Below are 22,790 nucleotides of genomic sequence, written 5' to 3'. Positions count from 1 at the left end.
CGGCAGGGGAGGGGGCGGCAGGGGAGGGGGCGGCAGGGGAGGGGGCGGCAGGGGAGGGGGCGGCAGGGGAGGGGGCGGCAGGGGAGGGGGCGGCAGGGGAGGAGCAGGGAGACCCCACCATCCCCTCCATGGGTTTCAACTGCCCAGTCCGACTGCTATCAGCTCTGTACAGGGTTTAAAAGGCCTGTTCAAGGAGCTAACAGTGGTTTGATCAGCAGAGCCCACAATGGGTTGCAGATGCCGGGGAAGCAGAGGACTGGCAACAGGGCACCAGAAAATGAAGAGACCATCCCCTATTCGAGAAGGAGGGGACCCAAGGGATGGTGACCTTGGTGGCGGACTAGCAGGGGACTCTGAGGCGGAAGAACCCGCAGGCGGCAGGCTGTTGGTGACGCGAGGCTGTGGGCTGCTGGAGACTGAGATTCACATCAGGCTGCAACTGTGGGGGGGGGTGGGGGGGGGGGGCGGGGAAACCTCACACCAGGCTGCAGACAGCTAGAAACTGGCTGAAGGTGTTCCAGGTATCAGAACTGGGATGTGAGACAGAACTAGAGACTTCCTGATAGTGTCGGAGGTTCAGTTCTGGAGTTGCCGATGGTTTGGACTGGGCTATGTGTGGTTGCAGAGGCTTGTGGGAGTACTGGAGATGAATCTATAGACACGGTGACTCGGTGGGTGGGGGGGGTGGAGAGGAGAGACACTCTGACTGTAAGGGGCAATTTCTTCTAATGGCGAATCTTTGTCTGCCTTATAGTAGACTAAAGGAAATTTCATGTAACATCAAATTTTCTGTTTTATCAAGGGAAAAGCCAGATTGGACGAGATTAGAATTAGATAAAATAGGGGAAAAGATACCTGAACACATATTATATAAATGGGATGAAAAATTGATACAACATAGAAGTTCTCCAGTATTACATCATCTCCTCAATATTTGGAAGAAGATTCATGTAGAAAGAAATAAAACAAATTATCAATTACCAAAACTAATATTGACGCAAAACAAGTTACTCCCTTTTACAATAGATAACCTTTCCTTTAGAGAATGGGGAAAAAAAGGGATTAAAAGAATAGAAAATTGTTTTTCAGGAAATAGATTCTTATCCTTTGAACAAATGAAAGATAAGTACAATATAACTCAAGATACAGCGCTGGCATATTACCAATTGAGATCCTACTTGAAGGATAAATTGGGAAGCAGTTTGAGTTTGCCAGAGGCAAGTAACCTTGAATATGTGATTACAGATACAATGATAATCAAAAGATTTATAACAAATATGTATATTAAACTGCAAGAAAAGGAGAATGAGGAAACAAATGGTAAAACTAAACAAAAATGGGAACAAGATTTAAATATAAAGATAAAAAAGGAAACATGGGAGAAGTTATGTTCTGGAACGATGAAAAATACAATTAATACGAGGTTACGTATGATACAATATAACTGGATACACAGGCTATACATTACACCTCAAAAGTTAAATAAAAGGGACCCAACAGTATCTGATAGATGTTTTCGATGTAAAAAAGAAATGGGAACAACAATTCATGCAATCTGGACATGTGAAAAAGTAGAAAAATTTTGGGAAGATCTAAACCAGATATTAAATAAAATTACAGAAAACAATATACCAAAAAATCCAGAGATCTTCCTCCTAAGTAACATAAAAAAACAAAGAATTTGGAATTGATTTGGAGGATGCACAAAAAGATTTGTTAAGATAGCTCTCTAGCCGTAGCCAAAAAATGTATTATGTCAGCCTGGAAATCGGAAGATAATTTGAAAATACAACAATGGTATATAGAAATGAATATATGTATTCCATTAGAAAAAATAACATATAGTTTAAGAAATAATATTGAAATATTCGAACAAATATGGGAGCCTTACATTAAATACAATAGCGAAAACCTACCGGGGACAATCATTACCTAAGTTGATGGAAGGAGAAGGAAATGAAAAGAATGGACTCAGTAGAATTTCTGGTGTATTTTTGTTGAGTGACAACATTGTCTGACTGGTTAAATGTATCCTAGATTGTATACCTAAAATGGATGAGGGGGGGGTGGGGGGGGTGGCTTGGGAGGAGGGAGGGGGGGGGGAGAAAATGGCACTGTATATGTGTGAAAAGGAAAAAGTGTGTACCATGGTTAATGTGATTTATGGTGTGAAAAATAAAAAATTTTAAAAAATTTAAAAAAAAGAGGGCGGGTCTGGACCTGTGCAACCCCTGAATCACCCAAAATCCATTCGCGCACACACTCTTCCTTACTGAGGAATGGGGGCATTATGACAGAATATATAAAAAAATATTTTTGGGAGAGAAATTGGGAAAAGTTAGTGTAGGTTTAATCAGCAAGACATTGAGGCGACTTGTGGTGGTACCTCAGTTGTGAAAATCCTGGAACAACAAATCTCTCACTGCAAAGAACCTTCCTGTCACCATTTACCTTTCGAGCACCAAAGCCTGGTGAACTTTATACATATTAAATTCTGTGCACAGTATAAGAATCACCTGCAACCAGTGAACTTGGAGGAGTGAGAAGTGAGATAGGACAGTGAACCAAAGTACTTCTCTGAACTTACACACACACATACACATTACACACACATGCATTTAGAATTAGAAAGGGGTTAAGTTGGGTTCATTAAATTAATAGTGATAAGTTAAAGTGTGATTCTGTTTTCATGTTTAAAGTTAATTAAAAGCAACTTTTGTTGAAGTAAAAAAAAATTAAAAAAAATTCTGTTTTATTACATGACAATAAAAGAATCTTGAATCTTGAGTAGGATTGGCACAGAGACTGTCCCTCCAGCCTCCCTTGGGTATATACCCAGCTCGTTCTGTAACCGGTTGGTGGAGAGCTATTTACACACCCCTCTTTGTGCAGGGGTGGCTGGGCAAAGCTGAACTGACTCACCTAATGTCAGGATAAATATTCACCAGGGCCCCCACTTCCATCTGGATGGAGGAGACGTCCTTCAGCCTGATGATCTCAGCCAGGTGTTCAATGGCAGGGTCCAGCCAGGACATTGTGGAATCCTGGAGGGCAAAAAGAAAGGCCACGGTCCATTAGTGCTGAGACCAGCCTCCAACCCAGAGCAGACCCTACCAGGGATGTGCAGAGGGAGGTTTCGGATAGGGTCAAGCGGCACAGACGTAGGCGCCCACTGAACTCATGCTGACCCATTCCTATCAATCTGATACTGATCCCGTGTCGTGCTCCTCACGTTCCCATTTGCCCAGATTCTAGGACATTCTAGGATGTGGCTGCAATCCCGCATGGGTCACAGGGAGAACATGCAAATTCCGCACAGGCAGCACTGGAGGTCAGGATCGAATCTGGGTCACTACAACTGAGAGACTGCAGCACTACTTGATGTAGCATTGCATGGGAATACCCAACGGATTGCAAAGGAACAGAACCCAGAACCACTGTGAAGGTGTGGCCCTCGTCCTTCCTGTCCTAAGGTGTGGTGATATGTAATGACACCACTAGGTCACCAGGGGTCATCCCGGTGACCTTGTCTATAAAGCAGTCCAGAGCTACAGTCTAGCCTTCCAGGTTCATCTTGCAGAGAGACAAGACCTCTTAGTGTACATATGAGTTTATTAAAGCTGTCTTATACTCACACTGCTGGTGTGGTTATTGTCAGTACAATTTAATAAAATAATATTATGGTTACAGCCTCTTCTGCCCCATGAGCCCATGCCGCCCAAATTATACCAATCAACCTATAAACCCCACACGTCTTTGGAACATGGGAGGAAACCAGAGCACCTGAAGGAAACCCACGGCAGACACAGGGAGAAATTCCTTACTGACGCTGCCAGATGCGAACCCCTGTCATTGGCACTCTGTCTCCGTGCTGTGCTTTCTCGGAAGGGATATCCTTGCTTCTTTTTCTTTAATTTCTCTCTCTCCTGAGAGAGAAATGGCACGGTTAGTGCCATGTCATTACAGCACCAGCGATCCAGGTTTAAATCCAGCATTGCCTGAAAGGAGCTTGTACATTCTCCCCGTGTCTGCGTGGGTTTCTCTGGATGCTCCAGTTTCCACCCACCCTTCAAAACGCACCGGGGGGGGGGGTCAATTGGGTGTAATTGGGTGGCACGGGCTTGTGGGCTGGAAGGGCCTGTTACCGAGCTGGACGTGTTGGTGGGTGGGGCCTCTTTGCCAGCCTTGGAACAGTGAGTTAAAGAAAGTTTTTCACTGTTTCTCACAGGGCATGACAATAATAAAATAAAATAAACAGAGGTATTGGGGCCGCTGCTGTTTACAATTTATATTAATGATTTGGATTGTGGTATGAATGGTTTTGTGGCCAGATTTGCGGATGACACCAAGACAGATGGCGGAGTAGGAAGTGTAGTAGAAATGGTAAAGTTGTAGAAGGATATAGACAGATTAGGAGATTTGGCAAAATTATAGCAGATGAGATTTAACATAGAAAAATATACAGTTGTACTTTTTGGACAGTGGAAATAAACAGGCAGAATAGTATTTGGATGGGATGAAAATTCAGATCTTGGATGTGCAAAGCAACCTGGATGTCCTTGTGCAAGGAAACCTAAAAGTTAATGACCAGGTGAAATTGGTGGTGAAGAAGGCGAATGCTAGGTTGGATTCATTTCAAGAGGAATAGTGTAGAAAAGTAAAGAGGTGTTGATGAGGCTCTTTGGGGCACTGGTGAGACCTCCTTTATAGAACTGTGTGCAGTTTTGGGCCCCCTATCTTAGAAAGGATGTGATGTTGTTGGAGAGGGCCTGTGCACAGAGGGCCTGTGCACAGAGGGCCTGTGCACAGAGGGCCTGTGCACAGAGGGCCTGTGCACAGAGGGCCTGTGCACAGAGGGCCTGTGCACAGAGGGCCTGTGCACAGAGGGCCTGTGCACAGAGGGCCTGTGCACAGAGGGCCTGTGCACAGAGGGCCTGTGCACAGAGGGCCTGTGCACAGAGGGCCTGTGCACAGAGGGCCTGTGCACAGAGGGCCTGTGCACAGAGGGCCTGTGCACAGAGGGCCTGTGCACAGAGGGCCTGTGCACAGAGGGCCTGTGTACAGTGGATCTCTATGCAGTGGGATTGTATACAGCAAGACTGTATACAATGGACTGTATGCAGTGGTAATATATGTAGAGGAGATTTACTAGGATGATTCTGGAATGCAAGGGCTAACATACAAGGAGCGTTTGGCAGCTCTTGGGTTGTATTCATTGGAGTAAAGGGGAATGAGAGAGGATCTCATAGAGGCACTTCATATTTTGAAAGGTTTCGATAGGGTGGATGCGGGTAAGATGTTTCCCTTGGTGGGTGAATCGAGAACAAGGGGTCATAGTCTGAAAATTAGAAGTTATCCATATAAAACAGAGGGTCGTGGATCTGTGGAACTCGCTGTCGCATACAGCAGTGGAAGTTAGATAACTGGGAGTATTTAAACAAGAAATAGACAAATATCTCATTAGTGAGGGTATCAAGGGATATGGGGAAAAGGCTGGAAATTGAAACTAGTGTAGAGTAGTTTAGTGAAGATTTACAGAAAAGACTCGATGGGCCTAGTGGCCTGCTTGTGTTCCTTGGTCTTGTGAATCTTGTGGGGTATTTTTTCCCCACGTGTTACATCTGTGTGTAGGCTCATCACCCAAGTGGCTGAGGTGTGAGAGAGAATTTTCATAACCAGCAGGGGTATAAACTCTGCTTCAGAAGCCCTGAAGCCTTCTCCAAAGCTTCCCACAGAGGCACACGTAATGCATCGCCATCCTGTCTCACACCAACCCAACACCTATCCCACTCTCCACTCACCCCCCCCCCAGCCCAGCACTTGCCTCAGCTCTGTCTCAGTCACTCTCACTGTCCCCTGTCCTCTCAATGTTTGCCATGACCTTTGTCCAGGTCACTTAACCTTAGTTACTGTCACCTGATTTCAATCAAACTTCTGACCCCAATCAATCCCTCCCATCACCCTGACCCCATTCTCACCCAATCTCATTCTCATCCCTGTCCCAATTCTCACCCCCGACCCCTTTCTCACCCCCGACCCCTTTCTCACCCCCGACCCCTTTCTCACCCCCGACCCCTTTCTCACCCCCGACCCCTTTCTCACCCCCGACCCCTTTCTCACCCCCGACCCCTTTCTCACCCCCGACCCCTTTCTCACCCCCGACCCCTTTCTCACCCCCGACCCCTTTCTCACCCCCGACCCCTTTCTCACCCCCGACCCCTTTCTCACCCCCGACCCCTTTCTCACCCCCGACCCCTTTCTCACCCCCGACCCCTTTCTCACCCCCGACCCCTTTCTCACCCCCGACCCCTTTCTCACCCCCGACCCCTTTCTCACCCCCGACCCCTTTCTCACCCCCGACCCCTTTCTCACCCCCGACCCCTTTCTCACCCCCGACCCCTTTCTCACCCCCGACCCCTTTCTCACCCCCGACCCCTTTCTCACCCCCGACCCCTTTCTCACCCCCGACCCCTTTCTCACCCCCGACCCCTTTCTCACCCCCGACCCCTTTCTCACCCCCGACCCCTTTCTCACCCCCGACCCCTTTCTCACCCCCGACCCCTTTCTCACCCCCGACCCCTTTCTCACCCCCGACCCCTTTCTCACCCCCGACCCCTTTCTCACCCCCGACCCCTTTCTCACCCCCGACCCCTTTCTCACCCCCGACCCCTTTCTCACCCCCGACCCCTTTCTCACCCCCGACCCCTTTCTCACCCCCGACCCCTTTCTCACCCCCGACCCCTTTCTCACCCCCGACCCCTTTCTCACCCCCGACCCCTTTCTCACCCCCGACCCCTTTCTCACCCCCGACCCCTTTCTCACCCCCGACCCCTTTCTCACCCCCGACCCCTTTCTCACCCCTGACCCCTTTCTCAACCCAACCCCATTAACCCCAACCCCATTCTCACCCCATCCATTTTAACCCCTGACCCCATTTCTCAACCTTGACCCCAGATTCACTCCATTTGACCACATCCCATGTCCTGACCTTACTTTTCCACCCACATGACCCTCAGACCGTCCCATCCCAACACCACTCCACCCTCCCCAACCCTGCCCATCCTCAGTCCCTCCCCCACTCTCCCTGCCTCTCTCCCACTCCCCCCACACTCAAACCCCTTTCCTGATCCCATTGCCCCCTTTCATGACCCCACTTCCCCCTTTCCTTCCTCCATCCTCCATCCTCAGACCCCAACCCTGACACCGTCCATCTCCATCTCCCTCAGTCCCTACCCTACTCCCCCCTCTCCCACTCCACCTCCCCTCAGTCCCTCCCACCACCAGGGACCCTCAGCAGCGGTGAACAGACTCACCAGCCCCTGGAAGAGCACCTGCAGCTGGCAGGACTCCTCACGCAGACGGTGTGCCACCCTGCCACGCATCTCAATCGAGGTGCAGGTCAGCCGCCTCTGCAGCAGCGCCCTGAGGTACTCAGTGATTGTCCGCAGATGCACGTCGTTCACCAGGGTCTGCAAACAAAAGGCACAAAGACATTCCCATTGTTTGCTGCACAGACCCTTCACACGCGGGGTTAAATGGGCTGTGTCTAAGAGAGTGGGGGAAGAGTTCACTGCGGGACTGCGCACTGGAATCTCCATCCATGCAATTGTACATGGTGGGACTGTGTGCAGTGGGACTGTATACAGTGGGATTGCATACAATGAGACTGTATACAGTGGGCCTCTGTACAGTGGGACTGTGTACAAAGGGACTGTATACAGTGGATCTCTATGCAGTGGGATTGTATACAGCAGTACTGTATACAATGGACTGTATGCGGAGGTAATATATGCAGTGGGACTCTATATAGTAGGACTGCATACAATGGGATTGTATACAGTGGAACTCTACACAGTGGGACCGTATACAGTAGAACTGTATGCAATAGGACTGTATGCAGTGAGACTATATACAGAGGGACTGGTTACAATGGGACTGTAAACAGTGGGACAGTATACAATGGGACTGTATATCTGAAATTGTATTGTATACAATGGGACAATATACAGTGAGACTAAAACCCACGTTTGTTACCAGCACTGGTGGACACGTGTTATATCAGGAAAAGGCTGGGCTCACACAGACTGGCTACTGTATGACTGAACACAGTGAGCCTGTAAACAGCGTCTTCGTTCGCATGTAGACGGTCCATTGAGAGGTGCGTACGATAGGAGCGAGGACAGTGAGTGTCAACACTGAGTATGTATACCATGACCATGTGCACCGTGAGTGTGTAAACTGTAAGTGTGCACCCTGTGAGTGTGTTCACTGTATGTGTGTACAACATGAGGACACATCATGGGACTGAACATAGTGGAACAGATCAGGTGAATGAAATAGTGGTCATGGTCAGGGCAGGAAATCAGGGACAGGGTCCAGACTGTACGTCTGCTCCCCAATTGACCCAGTTACCAACTGGCACAGCGAGTCTCCTCATGGACATTGGGATGGGGTGTGGAAACCGTACCGGCTACAGTGACACACGGTGACTGTGTGTGGAACCGTACTTGGTACAGTGACACGCGGTGACTGTGTTTGGAACCGTACCTGGTACAGTGACCGTGTGTGGAACCGTACCGGGTACAGTGATACGCGGTGACTGTGTGTGGAACCGTACCTGGTACAGTGACTGTGTGTGGAACCGTACCGGGTACAGTGACACGCGGTGACTATGTGTGGAACCGTACCTGGTACAGTGACTGTGTGTGGAACCGTACCGGGTACAGTGACACGCGGTGACTGTGTGTGGAACCGTACTTGGTACAGTGACACACGGTGGCTGTGTGTGGAACCGTACCTGGTACAGTGACTGTGTGTAGAACCGTACCGGGTACAGTGACACGCGGTGACTGTGTGTGGAACCGTACCGGGTACAGTGACACGCGGTGACTGTGTGTGGAACCGTACCGGGTACAGTGACACGCGGTGACTGTGTGTGGAACCGTACCGGGTACAGTGACACGCGGTGACTGTGTGTGGAACCGTACCGGGTACAGTGACACGCGGTGACTGTGTGTGGAACCGTACCGGGTACAGTGACACGCGGTGACTGTGTGTGGAACCGTACCGGGTACAGTGACACGCGGTGACTGTGTTTGGAACCGTACCGGGTACAGTGACACGCGGTGACTGTGTGTGGAACCGTACCTGGTACAGTGACACGCGGTGACTGTGTGTGGAACCGTACCTGGTACAGTGACACGCGGTGACTGTGTGTGGAACCGTACCTGGTACAGTGACACGCGGTGACTGTGTGTGGAACCGTACCTGGTACAGTGACACGCGGTGACTGTGTGTGAAACCGTACCGGGTACAGTGACACGCGGTGACTGTGTGTGGAACCGTACCGGGTACAGTGACACGCGGTGACTGTGTGTGGAACCGTACCGGGTACAGTGACACGCGGTGACTGTGTGTGGAACCGTACCTGGTACGGCGGGGAGTTCATCTTGTGGAACTGGTTGAAACGTTCTCTGATGACACTGACGATAGTTTCAAAGCTTTCAGAGTTTTGCAGCCATTTCTTTTTCAACAGCTTTTCAAAATGTGGCTGGAGATGGAATCGAAACGGAGGAACATAGTTGGTCAACAATCCAAACACTGAGGGATAAGGTGGGCATCTTTCCAGTCTCGTCCATTACAGTACAGAAACAGGCCTTTTGGCCCTTCTAGTCTGTGCTGAACTATTTTTCTGCCCAGTCCCACTGACCTGAACCATCCATAGCCCTCTATACCCCTCGCCATCCATGTACCTGTTCTCCAAAGTCTTCTTAAATGTTAAAATTGAGTCCACATTCCAACTTCAACTGTAGCTCATTCCACATTTCCACCACTCTCAGTGAACTTTTCCCCTTTCACCCTTAACCCATGTCCTTTGGTTTGTGTCTCACCTACTCTCAGTGGAAAGCGCCGATCTACATTTACTCTGTCCGTCCCGCTCATAATTTTGTACACCTCTATCAAATTTCTTCTACGCTCCAGGGAACAAAGTCCTGACCTGTGTAGCCTTTCCCTGTAACTCAGTTCCTGAAGTCTGGGCACCATCCGAGTAAATCTTCTCTGCCCTCTTCAATCTTATTGATATCTTCCCCGTAATTAGGTGACTAAAACTACACACAAGAATCCAGATTTGGCCTCACCAGTGTCTTAAACAACTTTTTCATAACAACCCAACTCCTATACTCGATACTTCAAGTTTATGAAGGTGAATATGACAAAAGTTCCCTTCACAACCCTATCCACTAGTGATGCCACTTTCAGGAATTATGTATCTGGATTCCCAGATCCCTCTGTTCTACCCCACTCCTCAGGGCCCTAATTGATATTTCTATCTCGATGCTGATTTAGAAAACTTTCCTGAGTGCTTTTGACCAATTCCAAGCCATCCAGGTCTTTTCCAGTGTGGGTATCCAAGTCAATATTTGGGAAGTTCATGGTTCCTGCAGCTGTCTGCTATCTCCCTGCAGATTTATTCCTCCAACCCACACTGAAGGCCGAAGGGCCTGTACTGTGCTGTAATGTTCTATGTGTCAAATAGTTGCTTCATCACCTTTTTTACCCCTTTTTGCTCACTCTCTCTCTCCCACTCTCAGCATCTAACTTCCTGAGGACAGCACAAAGTTTGTTCCTGCACTGATACCCTGACATCAGTCAGTCCTGGCCACATGTCCACTGTTCCCAGCCTTTGCTGCACAGATGACGACTGACACAAGTCCCATCTGCTGATCCAGCAGTTCACCCAGATGTTGTCCAACCAGCTGCTCAGCTGTCCATTGGCGTAGCTGTCACACATCGGTTCACACAGCCTCTGCTCCATTTGTCTGGCCTCAGTAACCCAGGGTGGTGTGAGTCACACTCCGCAAGAAGACTTGGGACCTGGCCAGCAAGGTGCAAGGTGTAATTCTGATTATCCAACCGTTCGTCAATCCCAAAGGATCAACATCGGGTAGAACTTGCCATTGTCACGTCCCACTCACGGGGATCTCAGCTCCTGTGTTCCCACCACACACCAGGGCCTGTGACACACCCCCCCCCAACCACTGGGGTTTGTTCCCCACTCCCATGTGGGTCCGTTATCCTCTCCCACCTTGGTCTCTCCCCCCCTTCCCACCGGGGTCCATTCCCCCTCCCCCTCCCACTGGGGTCTGTTTTCTCCTTCCACCAGGATCTGTTGTCCCCTCACTAGGGTCCATCCCCTCCTGCTCCTACAGGGAGCTCTGTTCCCCCCTGTCCCAAGTATCTGATCCCTGGAGTTTCTCACTGACCAGGGTCCCTCCCCTTAAACTGACTTGGTTTTCTTGTTATTTTCATAAACTGTGTAATGTTGTGAAAATGTGATTGAACAACATCTTGGTTATTAACAAGAGAGCAGAAACTCTGCTCCAGGCGTGTCCTGATGGTGTTGGTATGTTGTAACGCTGACCGTCCCTTACCCCTGACCATCCCCAGGGAAAGATCATCTCTACGCACCTTCAGTTCACCGAAGAGTTTTTCCATTAAGAGCTTGATGCCTCCTCTCTCGACCTTGTCCAGGGTACACATCACTTTACTCTTCAACTCTTCGTCATCAGAGGAGAATTTCTGTATCAGCCGCGTGACGTAGTCTCTGGAAAAGCAATCAAGGGCTCAGCAGGGTTGAGGGTGGAGATCGGGGGAAATGCACTGTTTGTAGAATGTCATGTTTGTGTCTGTTTTTGACTACACAGTGCAGAGGGAAACCATTTGTGTACGCTGGATAGAGACAACAGCTAACTGTATTCTGTCCTGTGTTTACTGGAGAGAATGCCTGTCTGGTATTCACGGTAGAAAATTCGACCCCTGTGTTTATTGGAGAGAATGCCTGTCTGGTATTTACTGTAGAAAATTCCACCCTGAGTTTACTGGAGAGAATGCCTGTCTGGTATTTATTGTAGAAAATTCCACCCTGAGTTTACTGGAGAGAATGCCTGTCTGGTATTTACTGTAGAAAATTCCACCCTGAGTTTTCTGGAGAGAATGCCTGTCTGGAATTTACTGTAGAAAATTCCACCCCTGTATTTACTGGAGAGAATGCCTGTCTGGTATTTATTGTACAAAATTCCACCCTGAGTTTACTGGAGAGAATGCCTGTCTGGTATTTACTGTAGAAAATTCCACCCCTGTGTTTACTGGAGAGAATGCGTGTCTGGTATTTACTGTAGAAAATTCCACCCCTGTGTTTACTGGAGAGAATGCCTGTCTGGTATTTATTGTAGAAAATTCCACCCCTGAGTTTACTGGAGAGAATGCCTCTCTGGTATTTACCATAGAAAATTCCACCCTGAGTTTACTAGAGAGAATGCCTGTCTGGTATTTACTGTAGAAAAATCCACGCTGAGTTTACTGGAGAGAATGCTTGTCTGGTATTTTGCTGTAGAAAATTCCACCCCTGTGTTTACTGGAGAGGATGCCTCTCTGGTATTTACTGTAGAAAATTTCACCCTCAGTTTACTGGAGAGAATGCCTCTCTGGTATTTACCGGAGAAAATTCCACCCTGAGTTTACTGGAGAGAATGCCTGTCTGGTATTTACTGTAGAAAATTCCACCCTGAGTTAACTGGAGAGAATGCCTGTCTGTTATTTACTGTAGAAAATTCCACCCTGAGTTTACTGGAGAGAATGCCTGTCTGGTATTTACTGTAGAAAATTCCACCCTGAGTTTACTGGAGAGAATGCCTCTCTGGTATTTACTGTAGAAAATTCCACCCTGAGTTTACTGGAGAGAATGACTGTCTGGTATTTACTGTAGAAAATTCCACCCTGAGTTTACTGGAGAGAATGCCTCTCTGGTATTTACTGAACAAAATTCCACCCTGAGTTTACTGGAGAGAATGCCTGTCTGGTGTTTACTGTAGAAAATTCCACCCTGAGTTTACTGGAGAGAATGCGTGTCTGGTATTTACTGTAGAAAATTCCACCCTGAGTTTACTGGAGAGAATGCCTGTCTGGTATTTATTGTAGAAAATTCCACCCCGAGTTTACTGGAGAGAATGCCTGTCTGGTATTTACTGTAGAAAATTCCACCCTGAGTTTACTGGAGAGAATGCCTGTCTGGTATTTACTGTAGAAAATTCCACCCTGAGTTTACTGGAGAGAATGACTGTCTGGTAGAATTTTCTACAGTAAATACCAGACAGTCATTCTCTCCAGTAAACTCAGGGTGGAATTTTCTACAGTAAATACCAGACAGGCATTCTCTCCAGTAAACTCAGGGTGGAATTTTCTACAGTAAATACCAGAGAGGCATTCTCTCCAGTAAACTCAGGGTGGAATTTTCTACAGTAAATACCAGACAGGCATTCTTTCCAGTAAACTCAGGGTGGAATTTTCTACAGTAAATATCAGACAGTCATTCTCTCCAGTAAACTCAGGGTGGAATTTTCTACAGTAAATACCAGACAGGCATTCTCTCCAGTAAACTCAGGGTAGAATTTTCTACAGTAAATACCAGACAGGCATTCTCTCCAGTAAACTCAGGGTGGAATTTTCACCCCTTTGTTTACTGGAGAGAATACCTCTCTGGTGTTTACTGTAGAAAATTCCACCCTGAGTTAACTGGAGAGAATGCCTGTCTGGTATTTACTGTAGAAAATTCCACCCTGAGTTTACTGGCGAGAATGCCTGTCTGTTATTTACTGTAGAAAATTCCACCCTAGGTTTACTGGAGAGAATGCCTGTCTGGTATTTACTGTAGAAAATTCCACCCTGAGTTTACTGGAGAGAATGACTGTCTGGTATTTACTGTAGAAATTTCCACCCCTGAGTTCACTGGAGAGAATGCCTGTCTGGTATTTACTGTAGAAAATTCCACCCTGAGTTTACTGGAGAGAATGCCTCTCTGGTATTTACTGAACAAAATTCCACCCTGAGTTTACTGGAGAGAATACCTCTCTGGTGTTTACTGTAGAAAATTCCACCCTGAGTTTACTGGAGAGAATACCTCTCTGGTATTTACTGTAGAAAATTCCACGCTGAGTTTACTGGAGAGAATGCTTGTCTGGTATTTTGCTGTAGAAAATTCCACCCTGAGTTAACTGGAGAGAATGCCTGTCTGTTATTTACTGTAGAAAATACCACCCTGAGTTTACTGGAAAGAATGCCTGTCTGGTATTTACTGTAGAAAATTCCACCCTGAGTTTACTGGAGAGAATGCCTCTCTGGTATTTACTGTAGAAAATTCCACCCTGAGTTTACTGGAGAGAATGACTGTCTGGTATTTACTGTAGAAAATTCCACCCTGAGTTTACTGGAGAGAATGCCTCTCTGGTATTTACTGAACAAAATTCCACCCTGAGTTTACTGGAGAGAATACCTCTCTGGTGTTTACTGTAGAAAATTCCACCCTGAGTTTACTGGAGAGAATGCGTGTCTGGTATTTACTGTAGAAAATTCCACCCTGAGTTTACTGGAGAGAATGCCTGTCTGGTATTTATTGTAGAAAATTCCACCCCGAGTTTACTGGAGAGAATGCCTGTCTGGTATTTACTGTAGAAAATTCCACCCTGAGTTTACTGGAGAGAATGCCTGTCTGGTATTTACTGTAGAAAATTCCACCCTGAGTTTACTGGAGAGAATGACTGTCTGGTATTTACTGTAGAAAATTCCACCCCTGAGTTCACTGGAGAGAATGCCTGTCTGGTATTTACTGTAGAAAATTCCACCCTGAGTTTACTGGAGAGAATGCCTCTCTGGTATTTACTGAACAAAATTCCACCCTGAGTTTACTGGAGAGAATGCCTGTTTGGTATTTACTGTAGAAAATTCCACCCCGAGTTTACTGGAGAGAATGCCTGTCTGGTATTTACTGTAGAAAATTCCACCCTGAGTTTACTGGAGAGAATGACTGTCTGATATTTACTGTAGAAAATTCCACCCTGAGTTTACTGGAAAGAATGCCTGTCTGGTATTTACTGTAGAAAATTCCACCCTGAGTTTACTGGAGAGATTGCCTCTCTGGTATTTACTGAACAAAATTCCACCCTGAGTTTACTGGAGAGAATACCTCTCTGGTGTTTACTGTAGAAAATTCCACCCTGAGTTAACTGGAGAGAATGCCTGTCTGGTATTTACTGTAGAAAATTCCACCCTGAGTTTACTGGCGAGAATGCCTGTCTGTTATTTACTGTAGAAAATTCCACCCTGAGTTTACTGGAGAGAATGCCTGTCTGGTATTTACTGTAGAAAATTCCACCCTGAGTTTACTGGAGAGAATGCCTGTCTGGTATTTACTGTAGAAAATTCCACCCTGAGTTTACTGGAGAGAATGCCTGTCTGGTATTTACTGTAGAAAATTCCACCGTGAGTTTACTGGAGAGAATGACTGTCTGGTATTTACTGTAGAAAATTCCACCCCTGAGTTCACTGGAGAGAATGCCTGTCTGGTATTTACTGTAGAAAATTCCACCCCTGAGTTTACTGGAGAGAATGCCTCTCTGGTATTTACCATAGAAAATTCCACCCTGAGTTTACTAGAGAGAATGCCTGTCTGGTATTTACTGTAGAAAAATCCACGCTGAGTTTACTGGAGAGAATGCTTGTCTGGTATTTTGCTGTAGAAAATTCCACCCCTGTGTTTACTGGAGAGGATGCCTCTCTGGTATTTACCGGAGAAAATTCCACCCTGAGTTTACTGGAGAGAATGCCTGTCTGGTATTTACTGTAGAAAATTCCACCCTGAGTTAACTGGAGAGAATGCCTGTCTGTTATTTACTGTAGAAAATTCCACCCTGAGTTTACTGGAGAGAATGCCTGTCTGGTATTTACTGTAGAAAATTCCACCCTGAGTTTACTGGAGAGAATGCCTCTCTGGTATTTACTGTAGAAAATTCCACCCTGAGTTTACTGGAGAGAATGACTGTCTGGTATTTACTGTAGAAAATTCCACCCTGAGTTTACTGGAGAGAATGCCTCTCTGGTATTTACTGAACAAAATTCCACCCTGAGTTTACTGGAGAGAATGCCTGTCTGGTGTTTACTGTAGAAAATTCCACCCTGAGTTTACTGGAGAGAATGCGTGTCTGGTATTTACTGTAGAAAATTCCACCCTGAGTTTACTGGAGAGAATGCCTGTCTGGTATTTATTGTAGAAAATTCCACCCCGAGTTTACTGGAGAGAATGCCTGTCTGGTATTTACTGTAGAAAATTCCACCCTGAGTTTACTGGAGAGAATGCCTGTCTGGTATTTACTGTAGAAAATTCCACCCTGAGTTTACTGGAGAGAATGACTGTCTGGTAGAATTTTCTACAGTAAATACCAGACAGTCATTCTCTCCAGTAAACTCAGGGTGGAATTTTCTACAGTAAATACCAGACAGGCATTCTCTCCAGTAAACTCAGGGTGGAATTTTCTACAGTAAATACCAGAGAGGCATTCTCTCCAGTAAACTCAGGGTGGAATTTTCTACAGTAAATACCAGACAGGCATTCTCTCCAGTAAACTCAGGGTGGAATTTTCTACAGTAAATATCAGACAGTCATTCTCTCCAGTAAACTCAGGGTGGAATTTTCTACAGTAAATACCAGACAGGCATTCTCTCCAGTAAACTCAGGGTAGAATTTTCTACAGTAAATACCAGACAGGCATTCTCTCCAGTTAACTCAGGGTGGAATTTTCTACAGTAAACACCAGAGAGGTATTCTCTCCAGTAAACAAAGGGGTGAAAATTCCACCCTGAGTTTACTGGAGAGAATGCCTGTCTGGTATTTACTGTAGAAAATTCTACCCTGAGTTTACTGGAGAGAATGCCTCTCTGGTATTTACTGAACAAAATTCCACCCTGAGTTTACTGGAGAGAATACCTCTCTGGTGTTTACTGTAGAAAATTCCACCCTGAGTTTACTGGAGAGAATACCTCTCTGGTATTTACTGTAGAAAATTCCACGCTGAGTTTACTGGAGAGAATGCTTGTCTGGTATTTTGCTGTAGAAAATTCCACCCTGAGTTAACTGGAGAGAATGCCTGTCTGTTATTTACTGTAGAAAATTCCACCCTGAGTTTACTGGAGAGAATGCCTGTCTGGTATTTACTGTAGAAAATTCCACCCTGAGTTTACTGGAGAGAATGCCTCTCTGGTATTTACTGTAGAAAATTCCACCCTGAGTTTACTGGAGAGAATGACTGTCTGGTATTTACTGTAGAAAATTCCACCCTGAGTTTACTGGAGAGAATGCCTCTCTGGTATTTACTGAACAAAATTCCACCCTGAGTTTACTGGAGAGAATACCTCTCTGGTGTTTACTGTAGAAAATTCCACCCTGAGTTTACTGGAGAGAATGCGTGTCTGGTATTTACTGTAGAAAATTCCACCCTGAGTTTACTGGAGAGAATGCCTGTCTGGTATTTATTGTAGAAAATTCCACCCCGAGTTTACTGGAGAGAATGCCTGTCTGGTATTTACTGTAGAAAATTCCACCCTGAGTTTACTGGAGAGAATGCCTGTCTGGTATTTACTGTAGAAAATTCCACCCTGAGTTTACTGGAGAGAATGACTGTCTGGTATTTACTGTAGAAAATTCCACCCCTGAGTTCACTGGAGAGAATGCCTGTCTGGTATTTACTGTAGAAAATTCCACCCTGAGTTTACTGGAGAGAATGCCTCTCTGGTATTTACTGAACAAAATTCCACCCTGAGTTTACTGGAGAGAATGCCTGTTTGGTATTTACTGTAGAAAATTCCACCCTGAGTTTACTGGCGAGAATGCCTGTCTGTTATTTACTGTAGAAAATTCCACCCTGAGTTTACTGGAGAGAATGCCTGTCTGGTATTTACTGTAGAAAATTCTACCCTGAGTTTACTGGAGAGAATGCCTGTCTGGTATTTACTGTAGAAAATTCCACCCTGAGTTTACTGGAGAGAATGACTGTCTGATATTTACTGTAGAAAATTCCACCCTGAGTTTACTGGAAAGAATGCCTGTCTGGTATTTACTGTAGAAAATTCCACCCTGAGTTTACTGGAGAGATTGCCTCTCTGGTATTTACTGAACAAAATTCCACCCTGAGTTTACTGGAGAGAATACCTCTCTGGTGTTTACTGTAGAAAATTCCACCCTGAGTTAACTGGAGAGAATGCCTGTCTGGTATTTACTGTAGAAAATTCCACCCTGAGTTTACTGGCGAGAATGCCTGTCTGTTATTTACTGTAGAAAATTCCACCCTGAGTTTACTGGAGAGAATGCCTGTCTGGTATTTACTGTAGAAAATTCCACCCTGAGTTTACTGGAGAGAATGCCTGTCTGGTATTTACTGTAGAAAATTCCACCCTGAGTTTACTGGAGAGAATGCCTGTCTGGTATTTACTGTAGAAAATTCCACCCTGAGTTTACTGGAGAGAATGACTGTCTGGTATTTACTGTAGAAAATTCCACCCCTGAGTTCACTGGAGAGAATGCCTGTCTGGTATTTACTGTAGAAAATTCCACCCTGAGTTTACTGGCGAGAATGCCTGTCTGTTATTTACTGTAGAAAATTCCACCCTGAGTTTACTGGAGAGAATGACTGTCTGGTATTTACTGTAGAAAATTCCACCCTGAGTTTACTGGCGAGAATGCCTGTCTGTTATTTACTGTAGAAAATTCCACCCTGAGTTTACTGGAGAGAATGCCTCTCTGGTATTTACTGTAGAAAATTCCAACCCTGTGTTTACAGGAGAGAATGCCTCTCTGATATTTACCGTAGAAAATTCCACCCTGAGTTTACTGGAGAGAATGCCTCTCTGGTATTTACTGTAGATAATTCCACCCTGAGTTTACTGGCGAGAATGCCTGTCTGGTATTTACTGTAGAAAATTCCACCCTGAGTTTACTGGAGAGAATGCCTGTCTGGTATTCACTGTAGAAAATTCCACCCTGAGTTTACTGGAGAGAATGCCTGTCTGGTATTTACTGTAGAAAATTATACCCTGAGTTTACTGGAGAGAATGACTGTCTGGTATTTACTGTAGAAAATTCCACCCTGAGTTTACTGGAGAGAATGCCTGTCTGTTATTTACTGTAGAAAATTCCACCCCTTTGTTTACTGGAGAGAATGCCTCTCTGATATTTACGTAGAAAATTCCACCCTGAGTTTACTGGAGAGAATGCCTGTCTGGTATTTACCGTAGAAAATTCCACCCTGAGTTTACTGGAGAGAATGCCTGTCTGGTATTTTGCTGTAGAAAATTCCACCCCTGAGTTTACTGGAGAGAATGCCTGTCTGGTATTTACTCTAGAAAATTCCACCCTTGAGTTCACTGGAGAGAATGCCTCTCTGGTATTTTCTGTAGATAATTCCACCCTGAGTTTACTGGCGAGAATGCCTGTTTGGTATTTACTGTAGAAAATTCCACCCTGAGTTTACTGGAGAGAATGCCTGTCTGGTATTTACTGTAGAAAATTCCACCCTGAGTTTACTGGAGAGAATGCCTGTCTGGTATTTACTGTAGAAAATTCCACCCTGAGTTTACTGGAGAGAATGCCTGTCTGGTATTTACTGTAGAAAATTCCACCCTGAGTTTACTGGAGAGAATGCCTGTCTGTTATTTACTGTAGAAAATTCCACCCCTTTGTTTACTGGAGAGAATGCCTCTCTGATATTTACGTAGAAAATTCCACCCTGAGTTTACTGGAGAGAATGCCTGTCTGGTATTTACCGTAGAAAATTCCACCCTGAGTTTACTGGAGAGAATGCCTGTCTGGTATTTTGCTGTAGAAAATTCCACCCCTGAGTTTACTGGAGAGAATGCCTGTCTGGTATTTACTCTAGAAAATTCCACCCTTGAGTTCACTGGAGAGAATGCCTCTCTGGTATTTACTGTAGATAATTCCACCCTGAGTTTACTGGCGAGAATGCCTGTTTGGTATTTACTGTAGAAAATTCCACCCTGAGTTTACTGGAGAGAATGCCTGTCTGGTATTTACTGTAGAAAATTCCACACCTGAGGTTACTGGAGAGAATGCCAGTCCTGTGTTTAGTATAGAGTGCCAGCCCTGTGTTTCGTATAGGGAGTTCCATCGCTGTGTTTCGTATAGAGATTTCCAGCCCTGTGTTTAGCATAGACAGTTCCAGCCCTGTGTTTAGCATAGACAGTTCCAGCCCTGTGTTTAGCATAGACAGTTCCAGCCCTGTGTTTAGCATAGACAGTTCCAGCCCTGTGTTTAGCATAGACAGTTCCAGCCCTGTGTTTAGCATAGACAGTTCCAGCCCTGTGTTTAGCATAGACAGTTCCAGCCCTGTGTTTAGCATAGACAGTTCCAGCCCTGTGTTTAGCATAGACAGTTCCAGCCCTGTGTTTAGCATAGACAGTTCCAGCCCTGTGTTTAGCATAGACAGTTCCAGCCCTGTGTTTAGCATAGACAGTTCCAGCCCTGTGTTTAGCATAGACAGTTCCAGCCCTGTGTTTAGCATAGACAGTTCCAGCCCTGTGTTTATCATAGACAGTTCCAGCCCTGTGTTTAGCATAGACAGTTCCAGCCCTGTGTTTAGCATAGACAGTTCCAGCCCTGTGTTTAGTATAGAGAGTGCCAGCCCTGTGTTTAGTTTCGAGAGTTCCAGGCCCATTTTTTTCAGTAGAGAATGCCAGCCTGTTTAGTATAGAGAATGCCAGTCACAGGGACCATTTGGAGAGAATGCAATTAGATGCCATGCTGTGTGGCATTGTGCACTTACCTGAAGGCAGGGCAACAGTTCACCACAGCAATCGTCTGAGGGACCAGGCATTCCATCCGAGCTGAACCCTCAGCCAAATGGCCATAAAGCTCATGCGCACTCATTTGGAAACTGCAAGAGAGAGAGAGAGAAAGAGAGAGAAGGAGAGGAGGGAAGAGAGGAGAGAGAGAAAGAGTGTGAGAAAGAAAGGGAGAGAGAGAGAGAAATAGAAAGAGAGAGAACAATTGGGGAGAAGAATGGGGTGGATTGAGATAAATAAGTAAAGAGAGGAAGAAAATAGATTAAAAGAGGGAAAAAATGAGGGGGAGAGAGAGGATGTGGGGGGGGGGGGGGTTGGGGGAAATCGGGAAGAGACCATGGTGCCAGTTAGTTGGTGAGGATTAAATCAAGACTACACAGTAACAGATATGATAATCAACTGATAACCTGACCAATGTACAGCAGATCTCGCATTAGGGTTGGGATCTTAAAGCAAATAGGGATGGATAAATTCCCAGTGCCTAACAAGATATTCCCTCAGATCTTGAGGGAGGTTAGTGTAGAAATTGCAGGGGCTCTGACAAAATATTTTATATGTCCTTAGCCACAGTTTAAAAAAGGTTCCAAAAGTAATTCTGGGAATTATAGGCCATTGAGCCTGACATTAGTGTAGGTAAATTATTGGAAGGTGTTTTTAGACATAGGATAGACAATTATTTGGATGGCCAGGGACTGATTAGAGATAGTCAACATGGCTTTGTGAATGGTAGATCACATTTAATCAATCTCATAGAGTTTCTCGAGGAGGTTACCAGGAAAGTTGTGAAGGAAAGGCTGTGGATGTTGCCTACAAGGTCTTTAGTAAGGCCTTTGACAAGATCCCACAAGGTTCAGATGCTAGGACTTCATGCTGAAGTGGCGGAGACTGGAGGCCTGTGACGAGTGGTGTGCCTCAGGGATCGGTGCTGGGACCATTGTTACTTGTCATTTATATCAATGATCTGGATGATAATGTGGTAAGTTGGATCAGAAAATTTGCAGATGACAGTAAGATTGGAGGTGTGGTGAACACCAGTGGAGGTTTTCAAAACTTGCAGAGGGATCTTGACCAGCTGAAAACTGGGCTGAAAAATGGCAGATGGAGTTTATTGCAGACAAGTGTGAGGTGTTGCATTTTGGAAGGACACACCAAGGTAGAACATACACAGTAAGTGGTAGGAGACTGAGGAGGGTGGTAGAACAGAGGGATCTGGGAATATAGATACATAATTCCCTGAAAGTAGCATCACAGATGATCAGGGATGTAAAGAGAGCTTTTGGCATATTGGCCTTCATAAATCAAAGTATCGAGTACAGGAGTTGGAATGTTATGGTAAAGTTGTTTAAGACATTGGTGAGGCCAAATATGGATTATAGAGTGCACTTTTGCTCACCTAACTACAGGAAAAATATCAATAAGATAGAAAGAGTGCAGAAAAGATTTACTAGAATGTTGCCTGGACTTCAGGAACTGAGTTACAGGGAAAGGTTAAACAGGACTTTATTCCCTGGAGTGTAGAAGAATGAGGAGATTTGATAGAGCTATTTAAAATTATGAGGGGGATAGACAGAGTAAATCTAGGTGGGCTTTTTCCACTGAGGGTAGGTGAGGTTTAGAGGGAACATTAGGGGAACTTCTTCACAAAGAGAGTGGTGAGAGTGTGGAATGAGTTGCCAGCTGAAGTGGTGAATGTGGAGTCAATTTTAATTTTTAAGAAGGATTTGGTCAACAGGTACATGGGTGGGAGGGCTATGGACAGAGGGAGTAGGGAGACTAATAGTTCAGCATGAACTAGAAAGTTTTTCTGTGCTGTACGGTTCTATCTCGCAAAGGAGAGAATTGATTTTGTGAAAGGAGACAGAGGGAGAAGGCGGGAGAGGGGGAACTGGGGGAAAGGTGACATGGGAAAGAAGAGGAGGGTGGAGGGATTTAACGGAAACCGGAGATGTCGATGTGACTGCCATCCTGTTGGGAGTACTACAATCACAGTGTCCGCAGACTTTCACAAAGCTCATAAGAGGCTGAGTTAGTCAACATCCTCTTCCCCGTGGCAGAGGCAATGGGTTAAAGGCGAGGAGGAGGAGTTCTGAGGGGAATTTGAGGACTGA

The 22,790-nt window shown here is 45.8% G+C and overlaps 1 protein-coding gene across 3 annotated transcripts in view; it reads right to left on the bottom strand.

Annotated features, from left to right (window-relative positions):
• Positions 1-22,790, bottom strand: part of LOC138748284 (exocyst complex component 3-like) — a 49,981-nt gene that overhangs the window by 2,542 nt on the left and 24,649 nt on the right. For all 3 annotated transcript variants that reach the window (XM_069908191.1, XM_069908189.1, XM_069908190.1), the window contains 5 exons: positions 20,664-20,774; positions 11,470-11,605; positions 9,428-9,550; positions 7,314-7,469; positions 2,923-3,044 (listed from right to left, as the gene is read on the bottom strand). In XM_069908191.1, the coding sequence (XP_069764292.1) occupies positions 2,923-3,044; positions 7,314-7,469; positions 9,428-9,550; positions 11,470-11,605; positions 20,664-20,774 (648 nt within the window). The remainder of the gene's footprint in view (positions 1-2,922; positions 3,045-7,313; positions 7,470-9,427; positions 9,551-11,469; positions 11,606-20,663; positions 20,775-22,790) is intronic.

The sequence above is a fragment of the Narcine bancroftii genome, chromosome 13 (genome assembly GCF_036971445.1).
Source record: "Narcine bancroftii isolate sNarBan1 chromosome 13, sNarBan1.hap1, whole genome shotgun sequence".
Taxonomy (NCBI): Eukaryota; Metazoa; Chordata; class Chondrichthyes; order Torpediniformes; family Narcinidae; genus Narcine; species Narcine bancroftii.
Note: the sequence above shows the minus strand (reverse complement) of the source record. Positions and strands in the feature narration are given on the sequence as shown.